General features: G+C 54.0%; 1 protein-coding gene and 1 long non-coding RNA gene across 8 annotated transcripts in view; one reads left to right on the forward strand and one right to left on the reverse strand.

The window, feature by feature from the left end:
• FGD5 (FYVE, RhoGEF and PH domain containing 5) overlaps positions 1-18,135 on the reverse strand; it is a 121,200-nt gene that overhangs the window by 20,420 nt on the left and 82,645 nt on the right. For 6 of the 7 annotated variants that reach the window (XM_061397213.1, XM_061397216.1, XM_061397214.1 and 3 more), the window contains exons 6-12: positions 10,694-10,854; positions 10,289-10,445; positions 9,617-9,704; positions 7,533-7,583; positions 6,892-6,950; positions 1,085-1,156; positions 119-187 (exon numbers count right to left, since the gene is read on the reverse strand). In XM_061397213.1, the coding sequence (XP_061253197.1) occupies positions 119-187; positions 1,085-1,156; positions 6,892-6,950; positions 7,533-7,583; positions 9,617-9,704; positions 10,289-10,445; positions 10,694-10,854 (657 nt within the window). The remainder of the gene's footprint in view (positions 1-118; positions 188-1,084; positions 1,157-6,891; positions 6,951-7,532; positions 7,584-9,616; positions 9,705-10,288; positions 10,446-10,693; positions 10,855-18,135) is intronic. The other variant, XM_061397211.1, reaches the window with a different exon arrangement.
• LOC133235561 (uncharacterized) lies at positions 11,102-16,751 on the forward strand. The gene is made up of 2 exons (XR_009732593.1): positions 11,102-12,238; positions 15,953-16,751. It is a non-coding gene; the product is annotated as an uncharacterized LOC133235561 (long non-coding RNA).

An 18,135-nucleotide genomic window follows, 5' to 3' on the forward strand; every position in this document is an offset into this window, starting at 1 on the left:
ATCCTCGCCCTACGGGGTCGGCTCTGGTCTCCACGGCCTTCCTGCCATCCTCGGGTAACGGCCCCCAAATGCTTCACAGAACCTGTAGTCCGGGCTTGACCGGAGGCCGGGTACTTACCAGAAACAGGTGCCGGGGGCGTCTGTTCTTCCCTGTTACTTTCATCAGCGTCCCTTCCTTCAGAAACTCCTGTGAGCAGAGAAGCAGACCTTGGTGATCAGGCTGACCCCCTGCTCCGTCCAGCGGGAAACCAATTACGGTGCCTCCCGGAGCTCGGGTGAGCGGCTCATGGCAGAAGCCCCCTGCCCAGGAGCCATGCTCCACGCCTGGTGGGGCAGCCCTGGAGACGGGCATCTGGCCTTTGGGGAGCACCCTCTTTGAACCACACCAACCCAGAGAGCGGGCCAGCCACAGAGTGGTCCCAACAATGACTCGGCCCCTGGTTTGCTGCCACGGGCATCCGATGAGAACAGAGCCTCTGAGATGCCAGTTTGCTACAGTGGCTGAAGACCTGCAAACAGTTGCTACAGCCCCCTCAATTCTGGAGGATGCAAACAGATGTCTGATCGTCTTCACTAAGCTGAGGCCTCTGGCCGAAACGCCGGGTGGGGTTTACACCGAAGTACCATCTCTCACTCCTGCTGCTTGTCCTTTGAGGACCGGAACGGGTCAGGAATACAGTTTTTTTTTTTTTTACTACTCTCGAGCTGAGTTTTGTGTTTTCCATTTGGAAGCTTTAAAGTGGGTAAATCTGTCTTTTAAAAAACGTTGGGGTTCCTGAGAGATGGTTTCCCAGCCACTGGACTAAACTGAGGATACTGGTGTCTCTTCTGAGAGGAACATGGAACCCCAATGGCACTGCTTTCTAAAGGCCCTGAGAGCAGGAAGCCCGAGGGGAGACGGCCAGGGGCCTGCGGAGCCCAGTACAGCCCTTGCCCTCCCACCCTCCCCTCCCCCTGCCCCCCTCCATCCCTGCCTGTGGGCACCTGTGGCCAGGCCCGTCTGGGGCCAGCCCAGCTGAACAATGGGGCTTATCAGGGCCTCACCCACCTGCCTGCCCGTGCCCTCCGTGGTGGAGGCACTCACCCTTCCTGGCTGGAGGAGATCCCCTTGGCCCCGAACGCTGTGCTCGATGTGGACCAGCTTCTGAAGGTTTTCCTGCGGGTGGGAGCAGGGCAAGGGCAAGATGGTCAGGGCCCCTCATCTCCTCTGTAAGGAGTGGGCGGCCCTGCTTCCACTTCGGAGGAGGAAACGCAGCCCAGGAGGGACCTGCTCCCAGTCCGACTTCCTGTCGCTGGTGGGACCGGGAACCGAGCCTGGGTCCACGAGATGCCACCCGTGTGGGCTCCCGGCACTCCAACTAGTCCCTGCGGGCCTGGGCTGTGACAGTGCCCTCTGTCTGCACGCCGTGGAGATGGTCCCTTGGCCTCGCTATGCCGTCCGATACCCGTTTATCTGGGGGCCACTGCTCCCGCTCTAGCCTGTGTCCCCCGTAACGCCCGGAGCATCCAGATTGCAATAACCCACGTGGCAGAAGCCTCAGGCCAGACTGGCTCTGCGGGCTTAAACCCTTTGCTGAGAGCTCGGTTACTGAGACAGAGTGACCAAGAAAATGCAGTGCCTGCCGAAGAAACGCTCTGGGCTCCCTGAAGAAACAAGTGTACCCAGGAGCTCACTGAGAATTCACAACACGTACGGTCCCGGGCCCTTCCCCTGTCACAGCGGCCCGGAGTGCTGGAAGGGCGATGACCCTGAACCTCACGCAGGGTTGGGTCTAAAGTCAACTAACATGGTGAAAACTGCAGAGAAAATGCCCTGAAAAGGCCTCGACACCGTCCCCAGTTCAGTTCAGTCATTAAACCATGTCCGACTCATTGCGACCCCATGGACTGCAGCACACCAGGCTTCCCTGTCCTTCACCATCTCCCAGAGTTTGCACAAAATCATGATGCCACCCAACCATCTCATCCTCTGTCGCCCCCTTCTCCTCCTGCCTTCAATCTTACCCAGCATCAGGGTCAGTTTAGGGCATAAAATCCTACCCGTCAGAAAACGTGTAAAAGTTATTCTACCTCTGGTTACGACACAGGAGCTGCAAGAAAACAATGCCCCCACCCTAACAGGGAGAAAAAAGAATCACATCATCTAGAAAAGCAGAACTCTGCTTATAGTTATTGGAGCACGGGGTCCCCAGGACCCCACCGTGGACACAGGAGATGAATGAGTTATCGCCTCTGGCAACACACAGGGAGGAGGTGGTCAGCATAAAGAAGCTTGAGAAGAAAGCAGCTAAAATGTTAATGGCTTCTTAAAGGCAGGTGTGGGCCGGTGGGACAGTATTAGAATAGAGGGAGCCCCAGACTCAAGGGGCATGTGGAGGCCCTCGCAAGCTCTTTCCAGGAGTTTCTGCCCGGTGCTTACAAGGAAGAGTGGGGGCAGAGAGAATCCCCTCTTGGTGCTGAAGGGGTGCAGGCTGCCAACTGTGGGGCTGGCACGAAACCCAGCCCATTTCCCCAGGGCCCTTTCTCCTATAAGACCCTCCACCACCGTGGGAGGTGAGGCTACTCTCTCACTCCCAGACCCTGAGGCAAGGAGCCCATGGCTTCCGAGGCAAGGGCAGAAGCAGCTCGAGGTGCCTGTTACAGGAAGAGGTGGGTGACCTCTGAGGTGCAGAATCACACACCAAGACAAAGCAGAAACCTCTGCCCAAGACCTGCCACTGGTACACGGTAGAGGCTGGCTGCCCGTGAAGGAGGGGCAGGAACGCCGAGAGCGCGCCAGGCTCACAGGCCCCCCTTAAGACTGAGGCTTGTCCGCAGGAGCCGTGACCCACGAGCCCTGCGTGACAGGACGCAGTGGTCTAGCCCCGAGGAGGGGAAGGACGCAGAGGTCCCTTCCGTGGTGCAGAGATTGCAAAAAGCAGAAGACGCAGCAGGGAAAGCCCCCGGGCCCTCGGGTCCCACACATAGCAGCAGGTGACAGCAGCCACCTTCCGGAGGAGCATGACTGTGGGGGTCTGAAGGGGACGTCTGACGACAAAACCTAAACTCAGCTCAACTACTGACCGCACGGATTCAGTTCCCACCCTTGACGTGACCGGCCTGAGCAGAAAAAGAGACACATCCACTGTTGAAGGTAGATGCTATTTCCCACAGGGTCTACAGTCCGTCTGCACATAACGGTGTTCAATCAGGCACAGGAGACACACGAAGCAAGGGAGAACCCTAACCCATTTTCAAGACATAAAGTGTTCCAGAAAACCAGAACGTGAGGTGACACAGATACCGGAGCCATCAGACAGGGACCACAGTGACTATGACTAATCATGTCAGAGGAGCCGCCGGAAAAGACAGCACGCACGAGCAGAGGGAGTTTCAGTAGAGACGGAGACACACGAGAGATGGAAATGTGAACAGTAAGAAATGTGCTATCAGAAACGAAGAATTCCTAGAACAAGCTTAGCAGCAAATCGAACACAGCTCAGGAACGAATGAATGAACCTGGGGAGGGCTTCCCTTGTGGCTCAGCTGATAGAGAATCCACCTGCAATCTGGGAGACCTGGGTTCGATCCCTGGGTTGGGAAGATCCCCTGGAGAAGGGAAAGGCTACCCACTCTAGTATTCTGGCCTGGAGAATTCCATGGACTGTCAGTCCATGGGGTCACAGAGAGTTGGACACGACTGAGCAAGCAACTTTCACTTTCACTTTCTTTTCAAGCTGAGATTCACCACCTTGAAACAAAAAGAGAAAGTAAGAGTACAGGCTGAGGGGCAAGGGAAGAACCGAGCACCCAGGAAAAACTTCCAAAATTAATGGACAAAAAGCACAAGCCCAGGAAGCTTGATAATCACAACAGGATACATGCCACTACTTCTCCAAAACACACATATTTAGACATCATGGTCAAACTTCTAGAAGTCAAGTGTAAAGAGACGATCTCGAAGGCAGCCAGTAAAAACGGGACCCGTTACATAAAGAGGGTAAATATAACCACTGCAGCAGATTTCTTCTCCAAAACTAGGCAGGATATAAGACAGTGGAGTGGCATCTGTAAAGCACTGAAAAAAAGTTCTGGTCAACCCAGATTTCTATACCCAGGAAAAACAGTTTTTAAAAAGGAAGGTAAATCGATCAATTAAATGAATGGATGTTGGATGCTAGGAGCCAAGTTTCCATTCCAACACTCCTCTTGGGAGGGGAAATTTACAGAGAAGCCAGGGGAGGAGTAACAAGTAAAGTTGAAGACTCAGTAAGACACTCATATTTAGCTTAACACAGATGGCTATGTACAGAAACGGCTATTCCTATGAGTATATACACAGTAAATACACAGTAAGTCTTTGCTCTGTAGCTGACAGAATCAGAAGAAATGATACTCCAGTAGCAGTGAACATACCATGCCCACATCCTGGTTTCTAAAACCATTATCCAATTAAACAAACCAAGGCTCTTTGGAGAAACAGCTGATTCTAGGACTGCGGCAGGACACACGCAATGTGAACACGGAGCATCTCATAGTGCCAGGAAGCAAGGAAGTGCTCAAAAACTAAGCAAAATAAAAATCCCCACCCAAAGCCACATTGATGGGGGCATGTGAAAGGGGCACAGGAACCAACTGGCCAACTCCTAATGGCCAAAGCTGGGACAATTTGAGAAATAAAATCAAGTGCATGGGATCAGAAGTCAAACATAACATGTTTGTGAGTTCTTACTGATATAAATAATTTAGGTATAAATTAACTTAGAACTGGTGAACACATTAATAAACAAGGGAGAAGAGACCAATCTCCCTTGCAGAAGATGTCCAAATAATTTAGGTAGACACTCTTTCCTCAAGAGGAGGGAGCATAATTCCCTACTCCTTACATGCAGGCTGCACACAGACACTTTCCTCCAACCAGTATGGACCGGCAGCTGGGGGTGGAGCTTTACATGCAGAAATCCCACCAGCACAACCTTGACCAGGCAATCACGGTTCACATCGACAGTCCTACGTCACGCTGCCAGGATGTGCCCTTCATCTGAAATTAAGAGTAGTATTTTCTGTGATCTTTCTCCCCCTAAACTATAAACTACGCACGCGTGTGTGCGTAGTCGCTTCAGCTGTGTCTGACTCTTTGCGACCCTATGGACTGTGGCCTGCTAGGTTCCTGTCCATGGGACTCTCCAGGCAAGAATACTGGAGGGAGCTGCCATGTCCTTCTCCAGGGGACCTTCCCGACCCAGGGATCGAGCCTGCGTCTCTTATGTCTCCTGCACTGGCAGGCGGGTTCTTTACCACTAGTGCCGCCTGGGAAGCCCAAACTGTAAACCTAGTCTACTCACGACAGCTCAGCGTGGGAGGGAAGACGCGGCCCTTCCTGACCGGGTTTTTCTCTTTGGAAGCAGAGACATCCCCCCTAACAGCAAGTGGGAGCCCCCCAGTCCATCTGCTGCTACATCTGCTGCACAGACTCCCAAGCGCCTCTGTATTTTGGCTACATTGAGGGAAATCTCACTGTCTATACAAAATGCCAAAGAGCAGGGAGCTCCCGGACATTGGGGGAGCAGAGAGGGCCCGATGACCCACCGGATTTCCCACCCCGCTGGCTTCAGACTCCAGGCTTGCAGACTCCTCCATCAGCTACCCTGATGTCTCCCCCCAAACTCTTTTCCAACTGCGCCTACACTGGCCCCATCTTAAAGCCTCACTGGGTGACCCTCTGAGCTCTGACACACTGGCGCTTTCCCGTCTTCACGCCTGTATCCAGGCACTCTGCCTGGACCACCTCGGCCCCCTGTGCCTTCATGGCATGCGTACAGTCCTCCCTGTAAGGGCACCTTCCGTATCATCGCATCTCAGCATCCCCAGGGGACAGATGAAACCCTTTTCTGAAACTTATAGCACTTTCTCTCTCTCTCACGATGTTTATCATGATTCTTCATGTCCATGTCTTAAATGCTCTGCTAAGCAGTGACTTCCTCAAGGGCCAGGACTCATGGGCTTTATCTCTGTAACTCCAGATCCCAACCTAAGACCTGACATACAGCAGGAGTCCAAAAGACGTTACTTCCCTTCCCCTTTTTCTACCTGTGGATGACTCGCTGTAAGGATGCTCTGTGCACCTGCCACAGCAAAGCCAAGCAACGGCTTGGCACACATACCACCATCACTCCCACCTCTGCCTGTGTCAGACATCACTAATCAATCACTGAACTTTCCCCACCGAGCCAGGACTCAGCCTCAGAATCATTCCCAACACACAGCTTTAGCTTACTGACAGCTTAAAGGAGCAGGAAAAAAATGTAGACACCAGTAACCATGGAAACCACTGGAACAGAGTTGGGAGGTGGGATAAAGCTGACCATCTCGGACAGACACCCAGTAAACATCTGATCAGTGTCTCCCGAATGAAGTTACACACTGTCAGAATCAGGCGTGTGCTCAGAGCTCACGTGGTCCCATGAATGAGCAGCTCTCAAACTTTTGTGGGCCAGACATTCACCTGGGGTGCTTGTTAAAACTGCCTATCTCTGAACCCTACCCCAGAAGTTCCAGTTGGCAAGACTGCAGGGCATGTCCAGGAATCTGTAGTTTACAGAGCACCCCGGGTGCTGATGTAGATGTCTCAGACCAGGGTCTGGACGCTACTTTTCCAGTCTGTGCAAGTCTGCAACCCTCCTCATTGTTCAAATAAATGGGGAACCGAAGACTTGGGGAGGGACACGCAGGGCCTGAAGTCACACAGCAAGTGTCAGGGCCAGAAACCACGGCTCTTTGCAGGATCCCATGAGACACAAGATGGCCTGTGCCCCCCATCAAGAAGTGGGGGTATCACAAAGCAGACCTGGGCAGGGTGGAGGGGGCCCTGGCACCTGCACCCACGGGGAAGGTGCCCGGGGCCAGACTTACGCCTTGCTCCATGCTGTCATTGGCACGGTCTGTGATCTTGGAGATGAGGGTCAGCGCACCTGAGGAGAGAAGCAGAGAGTACTGGACCTCCTGGGCAGGGCCGGGCTAGCTGCCACCTGCTCGCCTCCTGCTCCGGAAGTCCCCCTGCAGGGCCATGCTTGGGGTAGCACCAATCCCTCCCATGGCTGGTGAGGGCACTGGCCCAACCCCAGCTTGGCTGCTACTGCCTGAGTGCCTTTGACAGCAGTGTGACCCCTCCGTGCCTCAGTTTCCCTGGCTGTGTGTGGAGCGTGTCAACACAGAGACCACCCTGGCAAGTCGTATGCAGTGATGGCCACACAGGACGGGGAGGAAATCAGGAGTCTAGGGGGTTTTTTAGACCCGGCGCCCCCTCCTATCACCAAACTCTGGCCACGCCCCTTCTCCTCCTCCTCTGACTGGATGTTAGCCCACCCCCCAGGGAGTCCCCACAGTTGAGGCAAAGGGGGTGTCACTCAGCAGCCCCGGAGGCCTCCTGGCCTCTGCATGCCCAGCCAGCAGGGAGGGGGCCGTGCTGTGCGCCTGGGAACTGGGGTGGAGTCCACAGCTGGGGGATGGGGGGCCCGAAGCTCCACTTTCTCTGGGCTCACACGCACACTTACCCTGCGTGTCGTCGTACTCCGCTGAGTCTGGGCAAAGGTTATTTAAATAGTCTGCAGAGGGAACAAGAGTCAGGAGTCAGTTTGCCCGGGTGAGGCCTGCCCCCTGGGATCCACAACAGGAGACCCTCAGTCTCCAGAGACGGAGGAAGACTTCCAGAAGGACGAGGGGAACCGCCTCTCTCCTGTCAGCCCGACTATAAGAACACGCGGGCACAGAGCCGGGCCCTCAGCACCACCACCAGTGTGGCGCCGGCCACCGCTGGCCGTCCATTCATTCATCCACAGACGCCGACTGGGCGCTGCTGTGTGCCTGGTGCCATGCGAGGCCTGAAGAGGCACACAGTCTGCTGGGGGGACACAGATGTGACCACCACTCGGCAGAGGGTGACTCGCAAGACCCCTTAACACATTCACACCCACAACTGCTCGACGCAGGCTGGTCTCACTCTAGCTACCTCTCCACGCCGCTCGCTCACTGGGGCAGGGTCGGCATTCTTGCTACGTGCCACGTTTGCTCAGACCCCAGGGCCTTTGCACTTACAATTTCTTCCCCTTGGTACGCTCTTCTTTCAGATGGTCATATGGCTCGTGCCCTCACTTCACTGAGACCTCTATTCAGTGTTACCTCCTCAGACAAATCTCATCTGACGCCTGGATCTAATACAGCAGCCTGTTCCCCTGAATGCCCTTAACCTGCCTTCGTTTTCTTGAGAGCTCTTATCACGGACATAATATATTTTTAATTCCTTATTTGCTTGTTTGAGTATAAGCTCATAGTGTCACAGACTCTGGTTGTTGAATTTACCTCTACGTCCTCAGTTTCTAGCACAGAGTCTGGTACACAGTAGGTGCTTAATAAATCCTGGTTGAATTAGATGAACAAACTCTCCATCTCCTGGCCCAAATGTCTTTTTTCACAGGTTGATTGCTTTCTGGGTTACACGCATATCTCTATGGGTGCAGTTCCATTTCTCCCCAGCAGAGCATCAGCTCCTGGGCCAGGGGCTCTCTGTCCACTTGGGGGGCAGTTGCTCAGGGAGGGGATGACATTCCCAGGGGACAGTTTGTAGAGAAGGAAGCAAAGAGGATCTGGGGCTGAGACCCAAGAAACACTGACATTCCTGGAGTCATGAGGAGGAGAGTGAGAAGAGTCAGAGAGGTCAGAAGGAGGAGGGAGAGCGTGTGTCACAGAAGCCCAGGAGGAAAGGGCTTCGAGAAGCAGGAAGCGGTCAGTGACAAAGCCACAGAGAGGGCCAACAGGTCCGAGGGGAAAACATCCGCTGACTCAGGAGGGCTCTGGTGATAAGAGCAGATTTAGGGAAACGAGACCCACAGAAGCCAGGGAGGAAATGCAGACCAGGGGAAGACGAGAGTCACTGTGTGTTTGGCTGGGAGAGGCTGCAGCGAGATGCAGCAGCTGGGCACTCTCAAGCAAGTTTCCACGTGGCCGCGGGGGTCCGGAGCTCAGCGGGAGGAAGGGGGTGGGCTGGGTGCCTGGCACCTTCCCAGGGGTGGGGGGCAGGACTGAGAGACCCTGCCCGCCCCGTCCGGCCACAGTGGGAGGCCGGGTGTCCCCCGCCGCTCCACAGGTGCTGCCCCTCTGCTCTCCCCGCCCGGCGTCTGTGCCCTGGCCCCCCATCCAGCCACAGTGGGAGGCCGGGTGTCCCCCGCCACTCCGCGGGTGCTGCCCCTCCACTCTCCCCGCCCGGCCTCTGCGCCCTGCCCTCCCGTCCAGCCACAGTGGGAGGCCAGGTGTCCCCCGCCACTCTGCGGGTGCCGCCCCTCCGCTCTCCCCGCCCGGCCTCTGCGCCCTGCCCTCCCGTCCAGCCACAGTGGGAGGCCGGGTGTCCCCCGCCACTCTGCGGGTGCCGCCCCTCCACTCTCCCCACCTGGCGTCTGCGCCCTGCCCTCCCGTCCAGCCACAGTGGGAGGCCGGGTGTCCCCCTTCACTCTCCCCACCCGGCGTCTGCGCCCTGCCCTCCCGTCCAGCCACAGTGGGAGGCCGGGTGTCCCCCGCCGCTCCGCAGGTGCTGCCCCTCCGCTCTCCCCGCCCGGCCTCTGCATTCTGCCCCCCTGGGGCCCACCTGTGAGGAGCGCTTCGTACTGGAACAGGCGTCGCACCACCCGCAGCAGCCGGTGCTTCACGTTCTGGCCGCCTCCCTGCTGACTCTGCTGATCCCAAGACCAGGACAACGAAACTCCATCAGGGACCCCTGCCCCTGGCTCCGGACTCACGGCATCCCATGTGAGCCCAGCCACACACCTCCCAGCCATGTCTTCTGGCCGGGCCGAGCCATCTCCAAAACCAGGGTCCCCTCCTCCAGGAAGTCCTCTCAGATTAGCTCTGCCCCACTCTGACAGTTCGTTCCTTCAGGCTCACACACTGCTACCTACACTCAGTAATATGTCTCTCCCAAGCCCCGTTAGCGATAGAGAAAAGTCCATGAAGCTAGCGGTTACTGGATCCTCAGCTGGTGGCCATTTGTTGCTCACTCCGATGGCTTTAGGGCCCCGGCTTGCTTTGTGCTTCTCTCCCGGGACAGGAGAACAGCTGCTAAAACCCTCCCCATGGCCAGCGCTCGTGGAGTTGTCAGTGATGGCCCAGGGCGGGATGTTCCGGGTTTTCCCTTCTGCTGGGTCGCCCTCTCCTCCCCAACCCCCCTAGGTCTGACCACCCGATTGGCATGAAGCCCTTCCATGCCCATCCCCACCCCTGCATCCTGAGAGCGGGTTCCTGGGACGACCAAGGGACCCACCTCAAATTCTCGGACGGCCGCTGCCAGCCGCGGGGCGTGGAGGCAGTTCTCACCGAGCAGACTCAGGTACCTGTCGAACTGCAGGATGTGAGTGGCGTGGTGCTCAAACTCCTGCTCCCGGGCCAGGAAGACGTCAGCCACCTTCTGTTGGCCTTCCCTGCAGTCAAGGAGAGGGGGACGGGGCCCCAAGAACTCAGGCTCGAGCCCCCGTGACGGTGAGCGCCGGCAGGGCATCCCGGGTGGTGGACCCTCCCGCGGCAGGCGAGGGACCAGGCACCTGCGTGTCTTGGCGCCCCGGCCCATCAGATGGAGACGCCGCTTTACATGGTCGGGGCGGGGGTTGCCCGCCCCTCCCCAGCATTCCCCTTGGCAACGGGGTGGGGGTGGGGGCCCGGGGCAGCTCACCAGTGTGCCAGCCTCTCCTCCAGCTCCTCCAGGATCCCCTGGTGAAGGTCGTGGATGGCCGGGAGCTCACTCAGGCCGCGTCTCAGCTCCTCCCGGCCCACCGGGTCCTTGCCCTCGTAGTCCATCTCATCCAAGGCCCTCACGACTGCTCCGTGGAAATCCTGAAACCCAGAGAGGCCTGTTACTAATGTGTACTCCCACAGGACTGATTGAACCCAGGCCCCCTGGCAACCGCCCCGCAGCTCTGGAGTCCTGACTCCGTGCTGACTCCAGGGACCTCCTGCCAGGGTCTCAGACCCTGTGAACCGGGGGTGATCACAGGTAACAGATGCCCAAGGAGCCCCCACAAGCTCCTGGCATGGAGCAGGTCTAAAGCTTGCTCATTCCTCCCCTTCCTTGTGGGGACTCCCCTGCCTTGGGTATACCCTGTTCTTTTACGGGACAGGTAAGAAGTGGGGTAGTTCCTTCTCTGAAGAAATATTATACAGCTCTTGCTTTACAACTATCCACCTTTAAAGAAGTTCATGGGCTGCTCTTTCACAACGAAGTCTAAAGAAACCACAGGCGCCTGCTCCCGGGTGTAAAAGCAGTGAAGATGGCAACTGTGTAGAAACCCCCACAGGTAGGGCTAAGAGATCAAGAGAAAGCTGCCTCCCCACCGCAACACAGCTGTGTGAAAAGTGAGCAAAGGAAAAAGCTGAAAGGAAGCGGGATGAAATGTAAACAGTGTCGGGGGTATGGAATTAGGAACCGATTACTTTCCCTCTTCTTGTCTCTGTTTTCTAAAATTTCTGTGAAACGATTAGGTACTTTAAAAATTAAATTTAATAAACATTAACATTATAAAGAATGTAAGACTTCTTTCTCACAACAAAAATATCTGATCTTCAAATACACAGACCCTTACACAAGGCTCAGCGCTTAAAAGTTATAAATACACGGAATATCCTGAAGCCACCTTGAGTCCTGAAGCAGCAAACATCGGGTGAGCCTCAACATCAAAAGTCACGGTCCAGCCACGCAGATGTTGCTGCTCAGTCGCTGAGCCACGTCAGACTCTTTGCGACCCTATGGACTGTGGCCCAGGAATCCTCTGTCCATGGGATTCTCCAAGCAAGAACACTGGAGTGGGCGCTCGTGCCATCCTCCAGGGGATCTTCCGAACCCAGGGATCATCTCTTACATTACTTGCACTGGCAGGCGGATTCTTTACCACTAGCGCCACCCTGGAGTTTGCTCATATTCATGCCCACTGAGTCAGTGATACTATCTAATCATCTCACCCTCTGTCGCACCCCCTTCTCCTCATGTCCTCAATCCTTCCCAGCATCAGGGTGTTTCCTGATGAGTCAGCCCTTCGCATCAGGTGGCCAAAGTACTGGTCCAGCCCCAATCCAGAAGGTCAAGCCGCCTTGGCAGCATTCAGGAAGGACAACCACCCTGCCTTGTTCAACTGCCTTCCTGACGGGGACCTCATCAGTGGGCAAGAAGGTTAATCCCATCGCTGAACAGCTGTCACTGTGAGAGAAGTCTTTCATTACAGAGGTATCTGAAAAGGGCAAGTGCCCAAGAGGCAGGGAGGTGGGTGGGGCGGAGGGAGGGAGGGAGTGGAGGAGAGGGAAAGAAAGGGAAACGAGAAGGCAGAGGAAGGGGAATGGATGGACAGAGCGAGACAGATCACAGGAGCGGGGCAGAGACCCAGGGAGACTCTCTGGCCGCCCCAGAACATCGGCAAGGAGGCCACGGTGCTCCAGGAGGGACGGCAGGTATGAGGTTGCAGAGGTCTCCACTTCAACATGGCACCCTGTCCTGCAATGAACTCCTGGTGCCGGGAACGGCAAGGGGGCCACGGGGAGGGCCGTCACCCTCTTGCTGTCCCGAGGAGCTCACCACCCCATCACTCAGGTCAGAAACTCTGAGTCCTCTGCGCAGAGAGAGCATGTGTGTCCTTAAGCGGAGGCCACACGCTCGAGCCATAATTAGAAACCGAATTCCATTGTACCTGAGCAGCCAAAGCCTTTCCTGAAAGCCAGTCCCGGGGGGTGGAGGAAGTATGAGTGACAGGGAGAGGCCAGCTGGGTGGGGTCGGCAGCCAGAGGGCGGTGGTTCTGAATTCTTAGTTCTGCCCAGAGCCGGCTCTGGGACACCGGGGTCGTTCTGAACCTGGAGGGGAGGTCTCTCTGCTGACCTGGCACGGGAGGACCCACACACTCCTTCCTTCCGGGTCTCTGTGTCTTTTAGGAGCCAGCCTCCAGCCCCACAGGGAATCCTAAGCCTTGTTCAGTCGCTCAGTCGTGTCTCTTTGCGACCCTGTGGACTGCAGCACGCCAGGCCTCCCTGTCCTTCACCATGCCCTAGAGTTTGCTCAAACTCATGTCCACTGAGTCAGTGATGCCGTCCAACCATCTCATCTTCTGTTGCCCACTTCTCCTCCTGCCCTCAGCCATTCCCAGCATCAATGTCTTTTTCAGTGAGTCAACTCTTCGCATCAGGGATCCAAAGGATTGGAGCTTCAGCATCAGTCCTTCCAATGAGCATTCAGGGCTGATTTCCTTTAGGATGGACTGGTTTGATGTCCTGGTTGTCCAAGGGACTTCTCAGCCCTGGCATCCCAGAGAGAGAAACATGCTGACCCGGCCAATCACCCCTCCTGCCTGGCAGCTGGTTGACAGCGGATTTTAACACACTCCCTCTTTGGCTCTGGGCAGGTTCCAGCTCAGCTACCCCAGAAGTGATCACAGGCAAACTGCCAAGCTATCTGAGCCTCAGTTTCCTCACCTGTAAAATGGGGAAGACAGTGCCAGCAAGTATACACAGCGTGAGGCTCCTGAGAGGCTCGTCCTGATGTTTAAAACTGCCTTGGAAACTGTCAAGTGCTATTCCCACAGCAGCAATGCTTCTGCTTTCCTTTATTTTTTTAAAGTAAGTTTATTTATTTTTGGCCGCACTGGGTCTCCGTGGCCGCTTGAGGGCTTTCTCTAGTTGCGGGGAGTGGGGCTACTCTCCAGACGTGGCACCCTGGCTTCTCCCTGCAGCGGCTTCTCTTGTTGCAGAGCACAGGCTGTTACTCTGCAGCAAATGGGATTTTCCCAGACCAGGGATCGAACCTGTGTCCCACTGCACTTGATTCTTATCCACTGCGCCACCAGGGAAGCCCTGGCTCTGCTTGAGATAAGACATCCTCAGAACAGGGCCACGTCTGTACGTTCCCTCCCATCTTCTGACGTCCAGCAGAGTGTGCTATCAACAGAGGAGTTTTATAACGCCTGCGGATAGATGGATGGCAGGGCCCTCATTTAACAGAAAAGGAGAGTGAGTCATGGGGGAGCCAAGACCTGAATTGGGTCACCCTGACACGCAGATCGAGTACACAGAAGTGGGGAGAGGGAGGGGGAAGGACAAGCAAAGACAAGGCTGACGGCTGCGTCTGCATCACACTCCAGGGAGCTGAAATATTAATGGCTTTGCAAGCTGGCTTCTCATCTGTAATTAATTCTCACTCAATTGGCTCAGTCCCAACGGGCAGGACGGCCACCATCAACATGAGTCATTCCATAAACTGGGGCACAATGGGAATTGTTCAGACATCGGTTCGCAAACTCACTGGAAGTGCGGAGAACACGCCACCCTGTCCATGGCTCCCTGGACGGTTTCTGCTGTCACCGTACCAGGGGGCCCAGCAACCACCACAGACGGAGGATAGGTGTACTGGGACTGTGGTCCTCATCTCTTTATCACTCAACAAGTATCCTGAGCACTTGCTCTGCTCCGAGACGTCAGGGAAGAAGGGTGGGAGCAGGAGAGACGCTGTCCTGCTCCCAAAGAGCGTGCAGTCTCGGGGAAAGGCAGAGAGCAACGTGATGATGTCAACACAGGGTGTAAGCGTCCACTGGAAAAGCACCGGGGCGTGCAGGCCCCAGGAAGGAGACCTGGCTTAGCTCCAGGGGGCCACGCCCTGGAGACAAGAGGGGCAGTGGTACGCGCTGGGGACAGCAGGTGCAAAGGCCCTGAGGTGCGGGAGGAGCTGAGCTGGCTGTGGTCTGAGTGTGCGGGTGGCTAAGTGGGTGCATGTGTGTGTGTGCGCTCAGGATGGGAAGCTGAGGATGCTGAAGGCTCAGACGGGACCATCCCACAGGCGCCCTGCAGGCTTCTTAAGGGACTTGGGTTTCATCCTGGGGTGATGGGGAATCCTGAAGGGTGCTAAACAGGGGAGTAAAATGACCAGATATCTCTCTTTACAAGTTCACTTTGCTGGGAGAACAAACTGGAGGTGGCCAGTCCATTGTTCTGTGTTCGGTTCTATCTGTTGCCTCTTGACCTGCATACAGGTTTCTCAGGAGGCAGGTAAGGCCCGGTGTTCCCCTCTCTTTAAGAATCTTCACAGTTTGTTGTGACCCACACAGTCAAAGGCTTTGCTGTAGTCAGTGAAGCGGAAGTGGATATTTTTCTGGTATTCCCTTGTTTTCTCCATGATCCAATGAACGCTGATGATTTGATCTCTGGTTCCTCTGCCTTTTCTAAATCCAGCCTGTACATCTGAAACTTCTCAGTTCAAATGCTGCTGAAGGCTAGTTTGAAGGATTTTGAGCATAATCTTATTAGCACATGAAATGAGCACAATTTCACGATAGTTTGAACATTCTTTGGCATGGCCCTTCTTTGGGATCGGAATGAAAACTGACCTTTTCCAGTCCTCTGGCCACTGCTGAGTTTTCCAAATTTGGTTACATATTGAGTGCAGCACTTTAACGGCATCATCTTTTAGGATTTGAAATAGCTCAGCTGGAATTCCATCACCCCCACTAGCATTGTTCGTAGTGATGCTTCCTAAGGCCCACTTGACTTCGCATTCCAGGATGTCTGGCTCTAGGTGACTGATCACACCATCGTGGTTATCTGGGTCATTAAGACCTTTTGTACAGTTCTGTGTTTTCTTGCCACCTCTTCTTGATCTCTTCTGCTTCTGTTAGGTCCTTACTGCTTCTATCCTTTATCATGCCCATCTTTACATGAAATGTTCCCTTGATCTCCAATTTGCTTGAAGAGATCTCTAGTTCCACTATATATTACAACTGTCTTTTAAAGTAGATAAATTAATATTTTTAGTTGGAGTTTCAATATCAAGCTCCCAAAAATTAACAGAATGAATAGACAGAAAAGTACACCACTTAATACTGTTAACAAATCAGCACACTCCGATTTGATGGATTTACATCAACCCCTATTGAGATCCCAGCTGCCTTTTATTCTTTTTTACAGCAATTGACAAGCTGATCCTAAAGTTCATATGAAGACGTAACAGATCCACAACAGTCCAAACAATCTTCAAAAAGAACAAAGCTGGAGGAATCACGCTTCCTGATTTCAAAACTTACTATGAGGCTACAAGAACCGAGATTGTGTGGTAATGACATAAGGATATTTAGGTTAATGGAATGGATCTGAGAATCCAGAAATAAATCCTCACACATTTATAGTCAATTGATTTTTGACAAGGGTGCCAAGAAAATTCAATGAGAAAATAATCTTTTCTACAAATGGTGCTGAGATATTTGAATATCCATATGCAAAAGAATGAATACGGACTCCTTCTTTAGCTCATACACAAAAGTTAACTCACAATGAAACACTAAAAGTAAGAGCTAATACTATAAAACTTTTAAAAAATGAGAGTAAATCTTCGTGATTTGGGGTTCGGTAAAGCTTTCTTTGCAGAAGACCTAGGTTTGATCCCTAGGTTGGGAAGATCCCCTGGAGAAGGGAAAGGCTACCCACTCCAGTATTCTGGCCTGGGGAATTCCACAGACTATACAGTCAGACTACACAGATGGCACAACTGAGCGACTTTCACTTTCAAAGCTTTGTTAGATACAACACCAGAAGCCCAAGCAATGAAAGAAAAAATGAATTAGGGTTTATCAAAATTTACAACTTCTGTGCTTCAAAGAATACTATCAAGGATACAGAATGGGGAAGATATATTTGTAAATCATGTATCTGATTAGGGGCTTGTATACATAATTATAGTAAAAAAAAAAAAAAAACACCCATTAAAAAATAGGCAAAGGATTTGAAAAGACATCTCTCCAAAAAATATATACAAATGGCCAAAAAACACGTGGAAGGATGCCTAACATCACTAGTCATCAGGGAAATGCAAAATCAAAGTCACAAGTGATAACCGCCCACCAGGATGGTTATCATTAAAAAGACCTAACAACAAGCACTGCGAGAACTGGAGAAACTGGAACGATCACACGACACCGGTGGGAAGGCACTGGTGGTAAAGGATCTACCCGCCAGTGCAGCAGATGCAGAGATGTGGGTTCGATCCTGTATCTGAAAATGGACTTGTGTCCAGAATATTTAAATAACTCCCACAAATCAATAAGAAAAGGAGAGACAAGCCAATGAAAGAACAGGCCAAGGACGTTTTTCAAAAGAGGATTTCCAAAGGGCCAGTAAACAGAGGAAAGATACTCAGTTTCATTCATCATCAGTTGAAACAACTTAAGAAACCACAACGGCCGTGAAACAGCACCGACGGCGTGGGAATGCTGGCCAGGGCGCGTGAGTCGGGGTCGTGAGCAAACAGCACCGACAGCGTGGGAATGCTGGCCAGTGCGCGTGAGTCGGGGTCGTGAGCAAACAGCACCGACGGCGTGGGAATGCTGGCCAGTGCGCGTGAGTCGGGGTCGTGAGCAAACAGCACCGACGGCGTGGGAATGCTGGCCAGTGCGCGTGAGTCGGGGTCGTGAGCAAACAGCACCGACGGCGTGGGAATGCTGGCCAGTGCGCGTTGAGTCGGGGTCGTGAGCAAACAGCACCGACGGCGTGGGAATGCTGGCCAGTGTGCATGAGTCGGGGTGTATGTCGCTTCAACCACATTATAAATCTACTCGGCAGCTTCTAATGAAGTTAAATCTACACTCACCCCATGGCCCGACAATTCCCCCGTCTTCCCAGCGGGCACAGTGGTAAAGATCCACTTGCCAACGCAGGGGACGCAAGACACCTGGGTTCAGTCCGGGGGTCGGGAAGAGCCCCTGGAGAAGGAAGTGGCAACCCACTCCAGTGTTGCTGCCTGGAGAATCCCATGGACAGAAGAGCCTGGTGGGCTGTAGTCCACGGGGTCGCAGAGAGTGGCACGACTGAGCGACTAGCCCCTGGGTCTTAGCTGCCGCACGGGGGGTCTTCACTGCATCGTGTGTGCGTTCTCTAGTTGTGGCAAGTGGGCTCCAGAGATCTGGGGTCATGGCCTGAAGAGAGCCACCCTGACCTCAGAACGTCTCTGAAGTCTCCTATTTCAGCTTAACAATGAATGCGTATTTTACACTGTTCTCCAAAATGTGCTGTGCTTAGTCGCTCAGTCGTGTCTGACTCTTTGTGATCCCGAGGACTGTAGCCTGCCAGGCTCCTCTGTCCATGGGATCCTCCAGCGA

This window comes from Bos javanicus, chromosome 22 (assembly GCF_032452875.1).
Source record: "Bos javanicus breed banteng chromosome 22, ARS-OSU_banteng_1.0, whole genome shotgun sequence".
Taxonomy (NCBI): Eukaryota; Metazoa; Chordata; class Mammalia; order Artiodactyla; family Bovidae; genus Bos; species Bos javanicus.